The 18,359-nt window shown below is 30.3% G+C and overlaps 2 protein-coding genes and 1 non-coding gene across 3 annotated transcripts; 1 reads left to right on the top strand and 2 right to left on the bottom strand.

Moving 5' to 3' along the window:
- Positions 1 to 4,485: 4,485 nt before the first annotated feature.
- TRNAM-CAU (transfer RNA methionine (anticodon CAU)) lies at positions 4,486 to 4,572 on the bottom strand. Its single transcript is given in 2 exon segments — positions 4,486 to 4,521; positions 4,535 to 4,572. It is a non-coding gene; the product is annotated as a tRNA-Met (tRNA).
- A 461-nt stretch (positions 4,573 to 5,033) lies between these two features.
- LOC108477721 (uncharacterized) lies at positions 5,034 to 5,375 on the top strand. The gene has a single exon (XM_017780228.1). The coding sequence runs from the start codon at positions 5,034 to 5,036 to the stop codon at positions 5,373 to 5,375; it is 342 nt and encodes a 113-aa protein (XP_017635717.1).
- Positions 5,376 to 6,804: 1,429 nt separating this feature from the next.
- LOC108479862 (transcription factor MYC2-like) lies at positions 6,805 to 9,498 on the bottom strand. The gene has a single exon (XM_017782688.2). It carries the CDS (start codon positions 9,212 to 9,214, stop codon positions 7,274 to 7,276), a length of 1,941 nt encoding a protein of 646 aa, XP_017638177.1. The 5' UTR covers positions 9,215 to 9,498; the 3' UTR covers positions 6,805 to 7,273.
- Between the last annotated feature and the right edge of the window lie 8,861 nt (positions 9,499 to 18,359).

Raw genomic sequence — 18,359 nt, 5'->3', positions numbered from 1 at the left:
TACTTTTGTTAGTAATGCATATGATGAGTTGAATTTAGTTTTTATTACTTGTTTAGAAATTATTTTATCACACTAATAGGTTTTATAATAATTAATATTTTTAAAATTATAAATTATATAACGTGTAATTACAATTTTATTATCAAACATAACATATAAAATTACGATGTAATTACATTATATTAATAAAACCTTTCTAATGAATTATAATTCCTTATAATTATAAAAGAATGTATTTATATTTTAATTTAATTAATTTACATTGTAATTTTTAAAAATAAATATTTGACCTTTTTAGGGGTAAAATTAAAGAGAAGCAATTATGACGTGGACATCGCCATCATCTATTGGGAACAGAGAGAGATATGGATGCATTTAATTTTCTGTTAGAAAACCATAGATAGGCCGGTTGATTTTTAACTTCTTTTATATTCTTAGCTATTCTCAATAAATAATCGATACCTTATTTAAAAAAAATGTTCTCAATTTATAAAATGAGAGGATAATATGTTTAAATTTACTCAAATTTATATTTTTTTATATTGATAATAAAATTATATCATACTCATACATTTCTTAATAATTCAAATACCCAGTTTTTTTTTCTTTCAATATTTATTTATATTTTAATTTTCAACATAATTAATATTTTTATTTTATAATATCATTTACTAATTTATATATACTATTCTAATTAAAATATAAATAAATTTTAAGAACTGGAAATGCATTCTTTAATATTATCAAAATACACAACCTTTTTACCTTCTATTTAGATTAGAATCCCCACCTTATACTTAAATTTGAGAATCAATATTTATATTATAATTTTGATATAATTTAAAAATTGGTTCGTATAATATTAGTAGTTAGTATAAATAGATTAAGGAGGATGAATTGATTGTTCGGACCAAATAATGTCTGGATCACAGATAATTCCAACCACCAGGAGATGAAATTGTTTTAAAGATAGAATTGAGGGACTAGACAGGTGGATTTTCATTTAATTTCATCAAGGATGGGTTTAGATTTAAACCGCACCCTCCTACCTAAATTTTTTCAACAAGATATCCTTCTTTTAATTTCATTACCATTATATATATATATATATAAACACAACATTTTAACTAGTTTTTAAAACTTTTTATAAACTTTTTTTTTAACTTTCATACGATTTCAAAATACTTATCAATGGTATAAAATATATAATAGGTATAATGATAAATTTAGCCTACAACGTTTGTAATTTTTTCAATTTTATTCATTTTAGCTAAATTTGACCTCAGCCTTTTAAAAATAGTCAAACTACTTTTTTTTAATGAAAATATTGACTAAAACATAAGTTTTTTTTAACTATGCTGACGTGATAACCTATAACACCCTTATACCGACTTAGGTATCAAATAAAAGCATCAGGATGTTACATTTGTTGCCAGAGCAACTTTGACGATCTCACATCAATTAATCACTATAAAACTCAAATTATATCAGAACACTTGCAATAACTTATATACATGTCATATTCTATAACCAAAATATCAAATTTGAACCCTCTTCAAGCCTTGGTGATAAGATAAGATGAGATGCGTCGAAATCCCAAGATGAATCTAAAGCTTCTATTCAATCTTCCACCAATGCCTTTAAAACACACGTTAAGCTCATGAAAGCTTAATAAGTACCCAAGAATTCAAATCTCATTTTTTACCACTATAATAATCCCTGAATATATCTTAAGAATCGATGGAGTATATTTTAATAATTAACATATCATTCCGTATTTATAGGATTCATTATTACCATAATTCACTATTTTTATCTTTTCATGGATTGATAGGAACAAAACTTTTACCAGTCTAATTCATTACATTATCACTTCACAGTTTAACGAAACTGTTATCAAAATCCTTCACTTGTCATCTCACTGTGTAACAAAAAATTTTCATTAGAACTTGCTTACCATAATTTTTTTATTTTATCATTACCTTTTAATATGCAACATTGGTCCAACATAGGCTTAATAGAAAGTATAGAATACATGGAAACAGAACAAAGTAGCACCGAAGTGCTATGTCACAATAGGACAACACCGAAATGTGTAATTAGAATAAAGTGCACGCTAGGTGTTTCTTTAATGGCATGCCATTTATATCCTAATAGTTCTCATCTTGTCTACTTTAGGCAATTGAGATGGAAATCACTTCATTTTCACATTTCAAAATAGAATTTGTATATTTTGAATTTATTTCAATTTAGCCCTTATTGTAACAACTCAGTAAACAGAACTACCGACTTTCTTTGACACTCAAAATATAATTCATTATCTTATAAAATTCCATATTCACTAATAAAATTTACCATAGCTTCCCACATTCAACTTTTTCATATTTCACAATTTAGTCCTTTTTCTTTTTCATAATTCTTTCATTTCACCAAAATAATTCACATAATAAAAATAATTTAATAATTATTTTTATCATTCACTATTCTTTGTAATTCAATCTTACTATCACTTTTCATACATATACCATTTCATCACACTTTCTTACACATTCTATTTATTCATATAATATTTCACAATTTAACTACAATTTTATATTTTTCAATTTAATTATTATCTTTCCACAACTTAAAGAACAATTGTAATTTGAATTACAAAATCATGATTTTCTTTTACATTCTCTACTACCTACTTCACTTATCAAATATTTTCTTGTAAATTTTCATAACTTTTTAATTTAGTCTCTTTTTTTGTCATAAAGGTTCAATATTCACTAACTAATCATATTAAATCAATTTTCTTTCTTGTCACACTTTAATCACATAATTTATCTCAATATATTGTTTCACATATCAATTTCTATGTATTTCACTTCTATTATTTCATCCGCATATTTCTCAAGTTTGACGATTTACTCCTTGTCATCATATAAATTTCATATATTTCCACAATTTCACATTTTACAATACTTTATGCATATTTCATCTTCATTAAACTTTTATCATATTTTCCTTATTCACATACTAAATTGTTTCGCACTTTATTTTACTAATTTACCACAAAACCTCACAAAGTCTACATTTTAATCCTTAAATAACAAGAGAATCCATAGGTACTTTACCTCTTCGAAACACAAATCACTTGCTCTTCCTTTTTCCTCATCACTTAATTCACTTTTTCAATCTCTTTCTTCAACATTATATCAAAACATAAAACTTTTCATGGGTAATCTTCACTTTAACATCTTTTCTATTCTTTTCTAACAAGATTAAACTTGAAAACAATATGAGACCTTAACATTCATACCTTATTCTCTTCGAATCAAGCTTTAGCTTGATTTTATCTCTCTTCCAACTTTTCTTTTATTGAATCTAAATTGATATTCTTACTCTCCATAGTCTCCTTATCATTTTATCTCTTGGTGGTTATGAAAATTCTTTGATTTTTAGGTGAAAATGGTGAATTTTGATGGAAAAGATCAAAACGTAAAAAAAAGTAAGACTTTCTTTTCTTCAAGAATGGTGGACTTGAGCTGAAAGAAAGATGGAGAAATTTTCATCATCCTTTCTTTTTATTTTCTTAACCATTAATTAAATAATAAAACATATTGTATTAAAATAATAATAAAATAATTTTAACCAATCAAAATCTAACACCAATATTCATAATTATCATGATGTTTCATGATAATTATCTTAATTGAAAAATAACTATGACTATTTTACCCTTCAACATTCTCTACAATTCCTTCATTGAATCATCACTCAATTTGGTAAAATTATTAGTCCTTCATATTCTCCACTTAATCAATTTGGTCCTTGCACACCAATTTCATGTTATAAGAAATTGGGTTATTTTCACTTTTGGTCCTTCAATTTTCTTATATTCATGCTTCAACCCCTTTAATTTTGAATAATTGTACTTAAACCTCAAAACTTTTTACATCTTTAGGATTTAGTCCTTACTTTAATTTAGTGTACCACAATATACTTCTCAATTCAACTATTCAATATATATATATATGTATGTATATAGTTAAAAAGAATAGCATAAAATACTCGTGGATTATCATACAACCAAAAAGAATAGCATGAAATACACGTGGGTTGTCATACAACCATGTTTAACAAAGGGTTTTGTTTAAAAAAAAAAACAAATTGATTGTTTTCGAAAGATTGATTGTCACAATTGACTCTTTTTAAAACGTTTAAAGCCAAATTTAGTTAAAACATGGTCAATTTGATAGAAGAGATAAACATTAAGGGCTAAACTTATATTAAATATAAAATTATATAATATTTAAGGCGAATCAAGCATGAATCGAAAATTTTCTTTTATAAGACGAAATTCAAGTGCAAAAATTTTAGATAAAATGCAAATTCGGGTGGAAATCGGAATGGAAGGCATGAAAAATCAAATGAGTGAAAGCCAGCCCGTTGGCCGTTGCCATCCCTATGGCTATATAACAAAAATTAAAAAAGAAAAACTGGGGTGAGAGAGGCTCGAACTCTCGACCTCAGGATCACTCAAATAAGCTATGAGACCTACGCGCTAGCCAACTGCGCCACCACCCCGGTGCTGTTCCTTATCTGCTAATTTACGTATTAAAGTATGAAACTTTATTAAAGCTTTCTTCGACTTTAATGAATAATACGACAGTCAAATTCACAATTAGAACAGGAAAGGTGATGAAATGATAGCTTATATGAGTTTATTATAAAACATTAAATTACGGAATTTATCTGAGTATCTTAATTGCCTTTATCATTAGTTGTTCGTAGCTGTATCCAAATATAGAAAAGAAAAAAAAGAACAATTTGTTGGTTTTAAATTAATACCCAAAGCTGTATAAATTACCAAATTAGAAACTTATCTGTAAATTCCAACCTGCTATCTCTTTCTTTCTTTTTTCTGATCATCACCTCTAAAGCTATATTAAAGCCTGAATGTAAAAACATCTTTCTTCAATACCCTCCATTGCTTTTCTCATCCGCTTCCTTCTCTAAATATTAAACATTTGGAGGAATAAAAAGCTATGAGTTTCAACTGCTTGACTTTTCAGGTTCTGGAAGAAAACGACTCGATCAATGAGAAGGACCCATTTGGTAAACAAAAGAAAGTGACATTTTGTTGTGTAAGTAGAACATGGTCCGGGCATTATGAGCAAATCAGAAGTGAGGCAATGCCGGTGACTGGTGACCCAAAGAAGATAAAGGAGGGTCATCGCCGCTTAAATACCATTCATACCATCTATGAATCTAAAGGTTATGAAGCTGACGCCCAACCAAGGCTGGTGAGGAGCTGTGGGATGAGAAGGGATTGGAGCTTCGAGGATTTAAGCGATGAAAAGATGAGAAAAGAGATGAGTGTAGGTTGACAGATATTTATACAATATCCCATGCATGCCTCTGTAAAATTAATTAATTAAATTTAAACCCTTTCTTTCTTTCGTATAGTTTTTTTGTTTTGATTAATCCCTATTCATTTCTTGCTTTCTTTCTTTATGCTCTAATTTGGTTCCAGGTTTTTCATTTTTTCATGTCAATTTCATAATGCTTTTTATTTATTATCGAATTTAGTGAATTATATATATAAATATAAAAACGTGATTGTTGGCAAAATAAAGCTGATCGAAAACCCTATGAAAGTATCCATAATAACCAAAGAATATTTAATATTTTTCATGGAAATGCGTGAATCGAATCATATCCAACGTTGAAATCTTTGTATTGTATTCCAAATCCGAATAGAAGGGACCGTTGTGTCATAAGAAAAAAACCCTTCTCTCTTCAAGATATTCCATTAGGTTTTCTGTGTTTTGAAAGGAGTAGAATGAGACAGAAACTTGATAGTTTTTTACTAGTCCCATGATTCATCAAATCTGCACAGTGATAGCATTTTCCTTGCCAGCTATGGTGTCAAAAAAAAAAAGAAAGAAAGAAAATTCTCGACTTCCTGGAACAGATATGTGATTCTCCATTGCTTTATCTTTCAAACATTCAATGATTAGAGTACTCGAATCGCCGCCCCTACTTTATGCCTACATTCATTTAACAGCTAACGTTGAAATAAGAAAAAGGGGTTTTGAAGAATACCATTAAGATTTCAGATATGGTATGATCCAACAACTTATGCCTTGAATGGAAATAACTCATCAATTTATGTCAACTATCAACGTTTGGACTTAATAGCCTGATGCGAGTTCAAAATTCCGTTTCAAAATTTGCTCGTGTATTCGTGGTTAAATTACTTGTCATCCAACCATGTGTTAAACGTTCCGACCCTTGTTTTACTATAACAATGTCATTAAAATTCCAGTACCATGATTGAGTTGATAATTATTGGAGACGGATCGAAATTAGAATTTGGTTTATAATGCCACCAGCAAACATAACTTGCCAATATGTTGAAAAAGGACGTGCCTACAGCCCATAGCCACATGTTCAGAGCTGCAATCTAATCGAAGCACAAACAAACAAAAGAAGGTAAATTTTATTCGAGGTGATTTCATTCTTTTGATATAAAAATGATTGATGAACAAAAAAATTATGTTTATAATTAGTGAAAGTGAACCATAAATAAAAATCTGGGTACGCAGTTTCAGAGGGGATAGTATCACGAAATGTCGGTGCATATTTGGCATGTGATGAATTATTTTGTGGCCCAGCATTTTTGGTATGACGAAGCATTGCTATTAGATGGTCGAAAACAATTAAAATACAAAAAGGTTCCTAAATCTGCAATTAAATAAAAATAAAAATAATGCATGTGATTGTAGGAACAGAGATACAAAGAAACAAGACAAAGAGCTCCAAACATTAATATGTTATTGTCCAATACATCTCAGTGAAAAGGTGTACCATGCATACTTCATGTCCCAGCACGTAAATATATAAGCTGGACAACATATTAACAAACCCAGATCTTCATTCAGGTTCCAATTTATAACAACCTATACACATACCAAGATTTAATACACACAAAAAAAGGGGGCTATTTCAGTTGACAACTAAACCAACCTACAAACCAGTTAAGATCCTCCGATTAAATATTCTAACAGTACGATGAACAAACTGAAACAGTGTTTTACAGAGCTAGGGTAGGGTTGGGTTGGGTTGGGTTGTGTGCTACCAGGAACCTTAAAATGTCCCGGAGCCCTGCAGCCATTTTTATCAATCAAACTGCAGTCCTTTTTATCTCCGATCAATCTCTATCCCCATTGCTTATTATAGCTCTGCTCAATCCTATGTGACATGTCAAGCTCTGCTTCATGCTCTATATCTCACTTCCGATTTTGGATATTAGAGCTAGCCTGAGCTGCTCCTGTGTGTAAAATGGGTTCCCCATCTTTACGGTGGCTTGTTGGATCATCAAGTCATTCACTACCGTCACACTAGCGTGCTGCACATCAAGATTTAATTCCTTTAAAGCAGCCATTAACCTTGCTGCCGGATGGTTCTTTCTCTTGCATTGGATTCGAATCATTGCGTCCCACCCGATAACCTTCACTTCGGTTTCCAATTCTATCAGTCTATTCCCAAGGTGGTTCGATGTCTTGGGGTTTTGTGGGCATGAATCTTTCTTTGCCAGCTCTTTCTTCATTGCTTCTAATTGTTTCTGCAACTCTTGTTTCTCTAAATCTGCATTTTGTACCTTTGTGCTAAGCTCGTTAATATACGAAATAGCATCACCGAGGAGTGATGCTTTATCCATCTTGGACACGTTAGGTACCACGGCACGCAAGGCGTAAAACCTCTGGTTAAGCTTCTCCCTTCTTTGACGCTCGGCTTCGACGTGATTCAGAGGCTCTTCTCTACCATTAGCCGGCTTTCTCCCTCGTTTCCTAGGCTTCTTTTCAGGCTCCAAAGGTTTGACACATTCAGCTTCTTTAACGACGGAAGCTTCAATATCAGAGTTATCTGAATCTCCAGCACCTCCACTGGATTTCATCATACCAGAAGAAGGCAAGACTACAGCAGAAGAAAAGGAAAGCATCCCATCTTCATGACTCCCTCTGGAAGTGGGGGATGTCTTCTTCTTATTCTCCTCCACCACATTCCCACTCCTCTTACTCTCACCAAAATTCAGTGTCTCCTCGGATTCTGGTTTGAACAGGTGAGAAGAATTCCCATTCCTCACACTGTTACTCCCATCAAAACCATAATCGGAGAAATTCAAGCCAAAGTTCTGACTGTGCTGCTGTTGAATGGAGCTGGGATTCTCGGTTAAACTACTGGAACTCGGATTGTCATGGAACTGAATTGACTTTTCAATCTGCTGGTTTTGATTATTGTTATGGCTTTCTTTATATTCGACCCCGCTATTTGGATCACTGATCCAAAGCGAAGATGGATCATTTTCGCCTTCATCAGCAATATTATTACACATAGACAAATAACCAGCTTCAATACTGTTATTGAAATTAAATAAAACCCGAACCTTATTCATCAGACCTGAGCTTTGCGTGATAAGTTCTGTTGAGCCCAGTTCAACCACCCCGTTTGCAGACGGTATGCAGACCATGGTTTGCAAACCAAAAACCTGCCCTTGCCTCACTCGCTCGCACGTCGAACTAGCTAATCGCTCCGACCCAACAACCCAAACCGGAGTAGAATTGAAAAGAGCCTGTCCCGGCAGCCCGCCGCCGTTGACGAAAGACTGCGTCATCGAAACTAAAAAGAACCACTCGGTATCGGTGACTTCTTCGTCGACAGCATCATCGGTGGGGGCTGTGGAACCGGAAATCAAAGAGTTAAGCTCTCTAAGCACTTTTTTACGGTGCTCTTGCTCCGCAACTACAGACGAAGTTTTCAACTTCCTTTTCCCCTTATCTTCTTCGCCCTTGTAATACCCATCGCCCCATCCAAGTACAGCGGAGCCAGAGTAATCGTAGGAGGACTGCCAGAAAATAGCGTAAGTCCAACACTCGTGGGCGCCTTCGATAAGAGCTTGGAGCCGCTGCTGGAGAGTTTCTTGATTGAAAAGAGCGACGGAGGGGTGAGATTGGGGAGCCACAGAGGACTTCAAAAGGTCGGGAGCACCACTGGCAGCAGCAGCAGCAGAAGAAGCAACAACAGCTGGTGTGGAAGTGGATGCAGAGGATTGCGGCGGAGGCTGCCATAAAGCAGAAAGATCAGAACTCATAAAAGCTTCCATAACCGATGCGTTATCGTCCGTCCAAAGATTCATCGTCGACGCAAATCGATAGTCAGTCATATCCTAAAATTTAACCGGATTGTGAAATTCTTTTCCTTTTTAACCAAAGGAAGCAGATTTTTATGGCTGGGAAGAAGATGAAGAATGTAGGGATGGTGGGAAATGGGAATAGGGGATAAAATAAAATAAAATATTATTTTATTTGAGGTTGCGTTTGGGTTGCGATTTCATTTTGGGGCCAAACTGATTTGTTTTTTTTTTTTTTTGGAGGGGAAATAGGGGGTTTCCACGAAGGGCAGGTTCGATTGAGAGCCGATTCTACCCTCCCAGGTCTCATTTTCAAAACCCTCAATACAAACTTTACTTTCTGAAATATTTAGCTTTTGGTCCTAAGTTTTTTTCTCACTTTCCGTCCCTAATATTATCAAACTTTTTCAGTTCAGTCCTTTAAATGTTAAAAAAAACGGTTAAAACATTCAACCAATCTTTTGCTACCACGTGTCATGCTATAATATTACTATGGCACCATCATCTACAAAAACTTAAAATCTTTAAAATTTACAAAATTCACAAATTTAAATGAAATTTAGTAAATTTCCTCAACACATATAAACAAGTAATATAGACAAGTAAAACGATCTATTCACACATTTAATATTAGAAATTTTATTATATACGTATGTATTTAAAAATACCATATAATAAGTAAAAAAAATGTATTGTTTGAAATTAACAATAATAAACATGTGCAATATGTATGAAATTAAAAAAATAAAATTGTGAGTAAAATAAAATTAAATAAGTAAATATATAATATTAATAACAATAAATGTGCTCCAATTATTTATTATGGTATTATTATTTTTCTATAGCACGTCAAAAGATATCATGTTAATGAAAGAATATTTCAATATTAAAAATTAATTATAAAAAATTTAATATCGAGTTAATTTGTGAAACAACTCATACATTATCTATACTAGTAATTCTATCACAAGTGTATGTATATGGGCACCACATATTTGAAACACGAATATGCGTTTAAAACAACATCTAATAAAAATAAAACATATGATTTAAAATTAATGACAACATTATATACACAAGGTACAAATTAAAACAAATTATTTTAAGTGAATTGTGAGTAAAATAAACTTATTGTGTGTGGAAAAAATATGTAAATATTTTATATATGCAAAAAAAAATGAAACTAATTAAGTTGAAGTTTTGGACATCGTAGTGTTTTAATTTTTTTATGTATAATTATATACTTTTTTATAATATTTGGTTGGTTAGTGTCTAACAATTATTTAATCAAAGATTTAACTTTAAATAGATTATGAAACTTTTGATATAAGTGAAAAATAATATGTAAAAATATTGTGAAAAATTATGTAAAAACAAAACAGAGTTTTAAGTTAAAATTGAGATTTTAAATATTATAATCTCTTAAAAAAATTTGCGTACGCATTTTATAAATTTTATATAAAAATATTTTAAAAACCATTAAATTAATCTTATTTATTATAATAAATAATTTAATATAATATAAAAGTTAATATTCAATATACTATATTTTATATTTTACAAACAATCTTAAAAATAATCATATATATTTTATTTTTAGTAATTTTTAAATATTTTATTATATCTTTGTGAACCCGATCATGCTTTTAACATTGCAACCTCATCGTGAACATAAATGGGTGAGCGCAGCCGATGCTGCCCATTAACGTTGCAACGTCATCGTGAAAATTCTAACAGTGTGTGATGCGATCAAATATCCTGCTACGTCTTCACACCTGACGATTTCTTCATCTTTTGGCTGCTCCCATAAATATCAGCCGCACTTTTCCATTTAATCGCCACCACTCACTCGCCCCCGATACTTTGACTTCAGGTTATGATCTTTTTATTTTGGCATAATGCCAATTTTAGTCCTTAATATTTATATCTAATTTGTCAATTTAACTTTTATTATTTTTTTAGTCAGATTTGGATTTAATATTTTAAAAGAGTCAAATTTGACCCATTAATTTTTGAAAAAGAATCAAATTGATGTTTCCTAATTAAAATATTGACTAAAATATTAAATTTTTAAACATAATAATATGTATGAGAATCTACGATACTTCATATTAATATTTTTGAATTTTTATGAATTTTAATAATTCTTTTGAATTTTATTTTATTTTTAATTATTTATTGACATTTCATATGGGACAAATAGAGACATGTCAACATTAAATTTACATGAATTATCAAATTTAGGTTTAACGTAGATTACCACATTAAATTTAACCAATATTTTTATAAGAGAATGGGAGACAGAGACAAGAAAAGAGAAGGGACAGATTATTTCTTATGTTTTATTCATAATTCTCAACACTATTTATATAACTAGAAGTGCGTGGTTAATTCCATAATTTTCCCAATTAATCTATAATCACTCTTTAGTATGTTGCCATGATTACAAGATCAATGCAATAACTCCATCCTTCGAAAGTCAAAACATCTTCTTCATTCTCATCCTATAACATCATCTTTAATCCAATTTAGTTGCTAAAAAATAATGGAGTTAGAATTGACAAAAAAAAATTATAAATATTTAAAGCTTTATGCTTTTCATTCTTTTATATATACAAATAATTCATTTTAAATCTGATCCAATCATTTTCTAAAACCATCTCAAGTTAATCAGATCCAATTTAAATCTATTAAAAAATTGAATTTATGAATTAAATTAACTCGAAATCCATTAATTTCGCATTTTTTTATCATCCCTAAATTCCTTGTCACGTGATAGGGTTAGGTTTTTTTGTATTGAGAACTGAGATATTTCTTCTCATTACGGAATGAATTACCTCTTTGATTGAGGTAAAAAAAAAAAAAATCAATCATAGCATTTTTATAGGAAAAAAATAGAAATGAAAAATGTATAGGAATAGGAGTACCAAAAGGGAAGTGGAAGAAAAGAAACATCACTCTTATGAAACATTATGTAGCTGGACAAATTACTCAACTAGAGCTCCAATCCCCGACTTGTCCAATCCAAACTTTTTATTTGCCCCCTTTCTTTATTCGTAAAGTTGTTTGAAAATGTGAGCAAAATTTAAATAATAAAATTATATTTAACATATCGTTTGAATCTTAATTTAATTTGTATGGATATTATTATCTATACGATAAAATTTAGATTCGAATGTTCATAATTTATAACTACTTAAATAGATCATAATGATTGATACTTAAATATTAGTAATAAAATAATTGAATCTCTATAAAAATATATTAATAATAAAATATCTTTAAAATGGGCATCCCATCTTAATTTGTAACTACATATAGTTAGTAGTTGATGGAGACAACAACCAGTAGGACCCTGCTCTGCGTCATCTACTTCCTCTTTTTCACTATTGACAAAGAGAAGGAAAGAAACATAGGAAAAATAAAATATCTATAGTGAATATAATTTGGTTTAAATTTGCATATGGTCTTTCATCTTCGTGCTTTGGTTCAATTTTAATTTTAATTTAAAATTTAATTAATAGCACATATTCAAATTTAATAGAATTCAGTTATTAATTAGACTTTAAATTTTGGATAAAAAAGTAAAGTGATTAACTTCTTAAAATTAAAAGTTTAGGAAACTAAATTTTAAAAGTTGAAAGGGTACAAGGATTAGAGACAAAATTAGACCATGTAATTATACCCCCACCTAGCATGACATGTGACACCGTGAGAAGACACCTGAGAGAACCTATGGACGGCCTTCTACTTATCTCTTGACTTACAACACTTGGCATATTCTCCACCTAACTGCCAGGGTAGTCCTCTATTGCCCGGTTGGTCATTAGGTGACCAGCCACTTACACACCTCATCCTCTATGCCACCCACTTTTAGTGGGTGCACAATCACCTTTAAAGAAGGGACCACCAATGAATCACTAGGTGTTACCTTGATCAAGGAAATGTCAAAGCAATACTATGCATGAGGACAATCCATGTACAATAACCTTGTCACTTGATCGACTGCATGATTACCATGTCCCGAATTTATTGATGACATGGCCCCACTGAGCACAAGACTTCTTTCCCTATAAATAACTTGTACCGTGTTAAAGGAGGGATTGAACCTCTAGTCTTTTAGCAACCTTAAGCACTCTTAATACTTGGCCCTCTAAACTTTTTTTACCTTACTTTATTTCTCCGACTCTCCGCTTATTTAGGTAAAGCGATTTTCCTCAACAGCACCACCTTTTCAATTTTATCTCTTTCCTTGTTGACAGTTTAATGAGTTGCCATATTTGCAATGTGAAATATTCTATTATCACATGAAGACCTTTTTCGGTGCAAATATAAGAATTTACTTAAGAATTCATTTTGATTGATGTATGAGGTGATGGATAGTCAAATATAACGTGAAAAAAGGTCATATCAATGGAATTCGTTACGTATTTGCCTCAAATTGAATCAGTCATAATGATATAGGTAATAATTAAGAATTTGGGGAAATTATTTCATGTCAAAATATGAGAAATAAAAGAAAAGTTACAACATGAAAAGGTGATCGAAAGAGATGATTATAAGAAAAAGTGTTCTAAGGCTTGTATTTTCAAACTGACTCCATCTATTTATCACAAAATGTTGATTAGGGTTTACTATTTACTATAAATAGCAATTCTGTATGCTTTCAACCATTGACAATATGGTAAAGTTTATAACCTAACTCGTGCCAACCATAATAGGAAAAAGTGATAACTTAAGCGGGCATTAGCTTTATAAAGTACTACCAGTTCATTGCATGAAGACCAAACACAAACCTACGTATGACCTTATGAAAAATTTTCCCTTTTTTCTCAACATGCTATCATTCATTAAGAAAGAGCAATTTACAAGAGAGCTTGTAATTTGGTTAGGGATTTCGATGAACAAATCTTATATAAAAATCGTTTAGCTACCCAATCACAAGCTACGTTACTGTTTCTAGAAGTGAACCAAAATGAAAAATTACAATATCTACGATGATATTTGAGGATTTTTAAAGGTGGTCTAAGGTGTCAATGCATAGTTTGTTGCCAAATTCCAATATAATAGGAAAAAAAACATTTGTCGATGAAATCAGAAAATATTTTTAGGGAACGAAATTAAATTATATATTTTTAGGATAATAAAAATATAATTTCACCATTTTAATATCTATATCTTTATAATTTCTAAAAATTAAATCAAATTTTTCTTATTTTAGGGACCTAAATGAAAATTTTTCCCTTAATTAATTAATTACAAATATTCATAGGACCAATTGATTGAAGGGTTAGCGTCTTTTCGCTTAATCATCAATCGAAAATCACCAAACATTGGCTCATTTTCCCTGCACCTTTCAACCATACGCACATTGACAGATTGGACACGTGGGCCCCGCTCATCATGTCATTTTTGAATATAATTTTCTTGCATTTGAAAAACGTGTCGCCTCGCAGGCCTGCTACGTTATAGGCCTTTCGTTTTATTTTTGTAGAAAATGAAAATTGTGGTTAACTTTTAAAAAATAATAATAATAAAATACGTTAAAAATTTTAATTTCATAAAAAATTTAGAACTAAAATAACATTTTAAAATTTGAATTTTACTAATATATTCGTAGGTTTTAAATTCATATTAATGCAAAAATATCTTTTCTCAATAATTTTTAAGATCAATATCTTTTACCATAGTTGAATAAATATAGAACTTTTTATTTCATGCTTTTATTATAAAAAATGCCGTATCAAATATTTTTATACTTTTATAATTAAAATAAAATTTCATTTATATTTACCAAATATATTTTTAATTTTAAAAAATATCTTCATAGCTTTAATTTAGCTTCCCTTTCTCTTATATACTTAAACGATGGGTTTAATTATTAACCAAATTAAATTATTATTAATTGAATTATTTTGAAATGTAAAAATTTTTAACTGTTAACCAAATTAATTTTTCTTCAAATACATTAATTAAATTGAAATATTTCGATTAATTCAATCGGTTAACCAATGAATTTACTTAAATTTATATGGCTTTGTCTTTTGGTTAAAATAGATATTAAATATATAAAAATACATTGCTAATGTTTATTTTCTTTATTTAATAGTTCAAAAATATATTATATATAATATATTATTTATTTCGATTAATATAAAAATAATAGTTTAAGAAAACATTGCTAATATAAAATATATTATATATAATATATATTATTTATTATTTATTTCAGTTAATTCGATTAATTACCCGATTTTGAATCGAATTAACTGATAATTAAAATTTCAAAAAATCATTAACCGACTTCCGATTAAACTAAATACGACTACCGATCGATTAACCGAATTAGATTAATTCAATCGATTAATTCGATTTTAACAACTATAAACACGGTTTGAACTTCCATAGCAATCGTTTGCCAGTAGGGAACCTTTTTAGTTAAAGAAAATCATATTAATTCTAATGCCTTTCTCTTTGCTTATGTTCACATGTTGAGCATCAAAAGGAAAAGGTTGATGATAACTGATTCGTTAATGAAAGTTTTAAGTAGATCAAAGGGTTGAGAAAGCAAGATTTTGTGTTTAATTAGTAAGCAATTAACATGTTTAATTTACAGGCCCAACCTTTACTGTTGGGCTATTTGTGACGTTTAGTTAATTGAACATGCATGTTAGTCAGACCTAGAGGTTACCTATTCCAGAGGATTTGAGTGACTAATATTCTTTTAGGTGAATTAAATCGGTTAGATTATAAACATCGTGAACAAAAATTATTACTTTAATATAGAAAACAAAGTAGTTTTTAGTTGAAATGGTAATGGTAAACTTAAATTATTAAAAAATAACAGTGTTTTAGATTTAAATTTTATTATTATATGTGAATAATTTTAAGATTTTATATAAAATGTATAAAGACAAAAATTTCACATTTGATAAATTTTCATTTGAGTTGAAATTGAGTGATGAGTGATACTAATTCAATTAAATACTTAATAAATATAAATAGTGTTAAATTATATAAAAAACAATGATTAAACTTTTTCTTTGTACCCTAAAAATCGATGTTCAAACTTGATATCACCATTATCTCTCAAATTATAATATGTATTAATTAAGAATTTTCATAAAAATTAGCCCATGCTTATAAGGCTTCAACTTAACTATGTTTACTCCATTTAAGGTTTATCGAACTTATTACTACTTTATTCAACAAAGGTTAGTTTTAATACATATATTTTAAGGTATGTGTTTAATGTGCTGAAAAGTATAACTTCAATGAATCATATCAAAATACATCGTTAATAAATTTTAATTAAAATTAAATGTAATTATTATATTTTTAAATGGTAATATTTTAATAGGCATGAATTATACGTCGTCAAAATATCAAATATAAAATAAATTAAATTGGTAATTATTAAATTTTTAGGAAGTTTTTTATCAATTATATAAAATTCTAAAATGATCATTCAATTGTTTGATTTTTTTTGTCACTAGTTATTAAATAACTAAAAGAAAGTTGATGTGGTAACTTTTGAATTTTGCATAATAACAATTTTTACCCTCAATATTTATATATTAGCCCAAATTAAAAAAAGAACAAGAAGAGACAAAACAACCCAAAATTTGAAAAATAGCTATTGAGGAGGATTGATCCCTTCGGGAGAAGTCTTTCAAGTGTCATTTGTCGGGTGGTCGATGTAGCTCCCGACAATCATAGGTATTGTACTAAGACTCGAATTTTGTCTCATAACTCTGTAGAGAGCACGAGAGTTCACGGAGTGGGAGAGCCTCGATTAGTGGAGAGAGTACGTACCTAAAGGACACGTAGATAATTAATTGATGAAGTCGCATGCGAATGGGATAATTAATGGGTTGGTGGTTCGATCCACGTCGCGCGTGACTTTGCCGATTAATTGTCTACATGTCATTTGTAATTAGCTCAATTTGTCCGGGACCATTTAAGTTATTTACAATAAAATAAATGAGCCAAATAAATAAACCAAATAGATTAAAATAAAAAGGCAAATAAAGTCCAAAGATTAAAATAGCCCAAATAGTCCATTTACAACTTTCAATAAATCCAAATACCAAAATCATATCAGCCCAAATGCAAACATTAATAAACCTACATCCCTAACCCAATTTACAAATGGCCCAAACAAGCCCAATAGGTTGAAAGCACCAGAAACCTCTAGGGTTTCGGAACCAAATAAGCCATGCATGACCACTCCCACTCCAGTGGTTTCCCACAAGACGCCTCCACGTCACTGTATGCGACTTCCTCCGTACGATTATTCCTGCAACAGAATACACGAGAAGCAGCAATAACAGAATACAATGGAAAAATAGCAAAAAAAGAAAAGAAAATAGATTTCTTTTAATTTTAATTCTTATTTTTCCAGCTATAAAAGTTCATCGTTTGTACTTAAAAAGATTATGCATACTAAATATCAAAAAAGGATTTCAAAAGCAATTCTGAAAAAGGTGATTTCTATTTTTTAGTTTCTTAAATTTTCTGTTGAATTTTCTTATCTACTTCATTCGATTTTTTTTTCATCATTGCATTTAAAAACAAAAGAAAGAGGGAAAAGCTAGATCTTACCTTGCGAATTGGCCATTGGTTCCTTTTCGCTTCGTTGAAATCAAAGCCGAAAGGGGATCACAAGGCTAAAATCCATCTCTTCGAAGCCCGAAAACTCTGGTCGCCGTTCGTGGTGGTGGATCGGTGTTTGAGAGAAGGGATTTAGGGTTTGTTGGTTGAGAAGAAAGGGGCTAGGGTTGGTTCGACTGAATGTGGCCTAGTTTTAGTCTTTTTAAAGGACCAAAAATGGTGCCGTTTTGAGCCTGTTTCAGTGGCTCCAAAACAGTGTCGTATTGACTATACCCGACCCGACTTGATCCGGTTACCCGTGAGGATCTGCGCATTTTTGTTTAAAGGGGATATTTGTGCCATAAATCCTTCCCATTTGCGTCGTTGTTCAATTGAGCTTTATTTATTTTGTCTTATTTTTTAATTTATCTCTGTAATCCGTGCGTAGATCCAATTTGGTCCTCGCCTGAGTGCATTGTTTTGGGATCTAGAATATTTCCAACTTTGGTCCCTATGCATTCGCACGCATTGCGCGTTGGTCCCTATTTTAATTTCAAAAGTTTATTTTATTTATAAATTATTCCTT

This window comes from Gossypium arboreum, chromosome 12 (genome assembly GCF_025698485.1).
Source record: "Gossypium arboreum isolate Shixiya-1 chromosome 12, ASM2569848v2, whole genome shotgun sequence".
In the NCBI taxonomy this organism is placed as follows: domain Eukaryota; kingdom Viridiplantae; phylum Streptophyta; class Magnoliopsida; order Malvales; family Malvaceae; genus Gossypium; species Gossypium arboreum.
The sequence above is the reverse complement of the archived record's forward strand: the minus strand, read 5'-3'. Positions and strand labels throughout refer to the sequence as shown.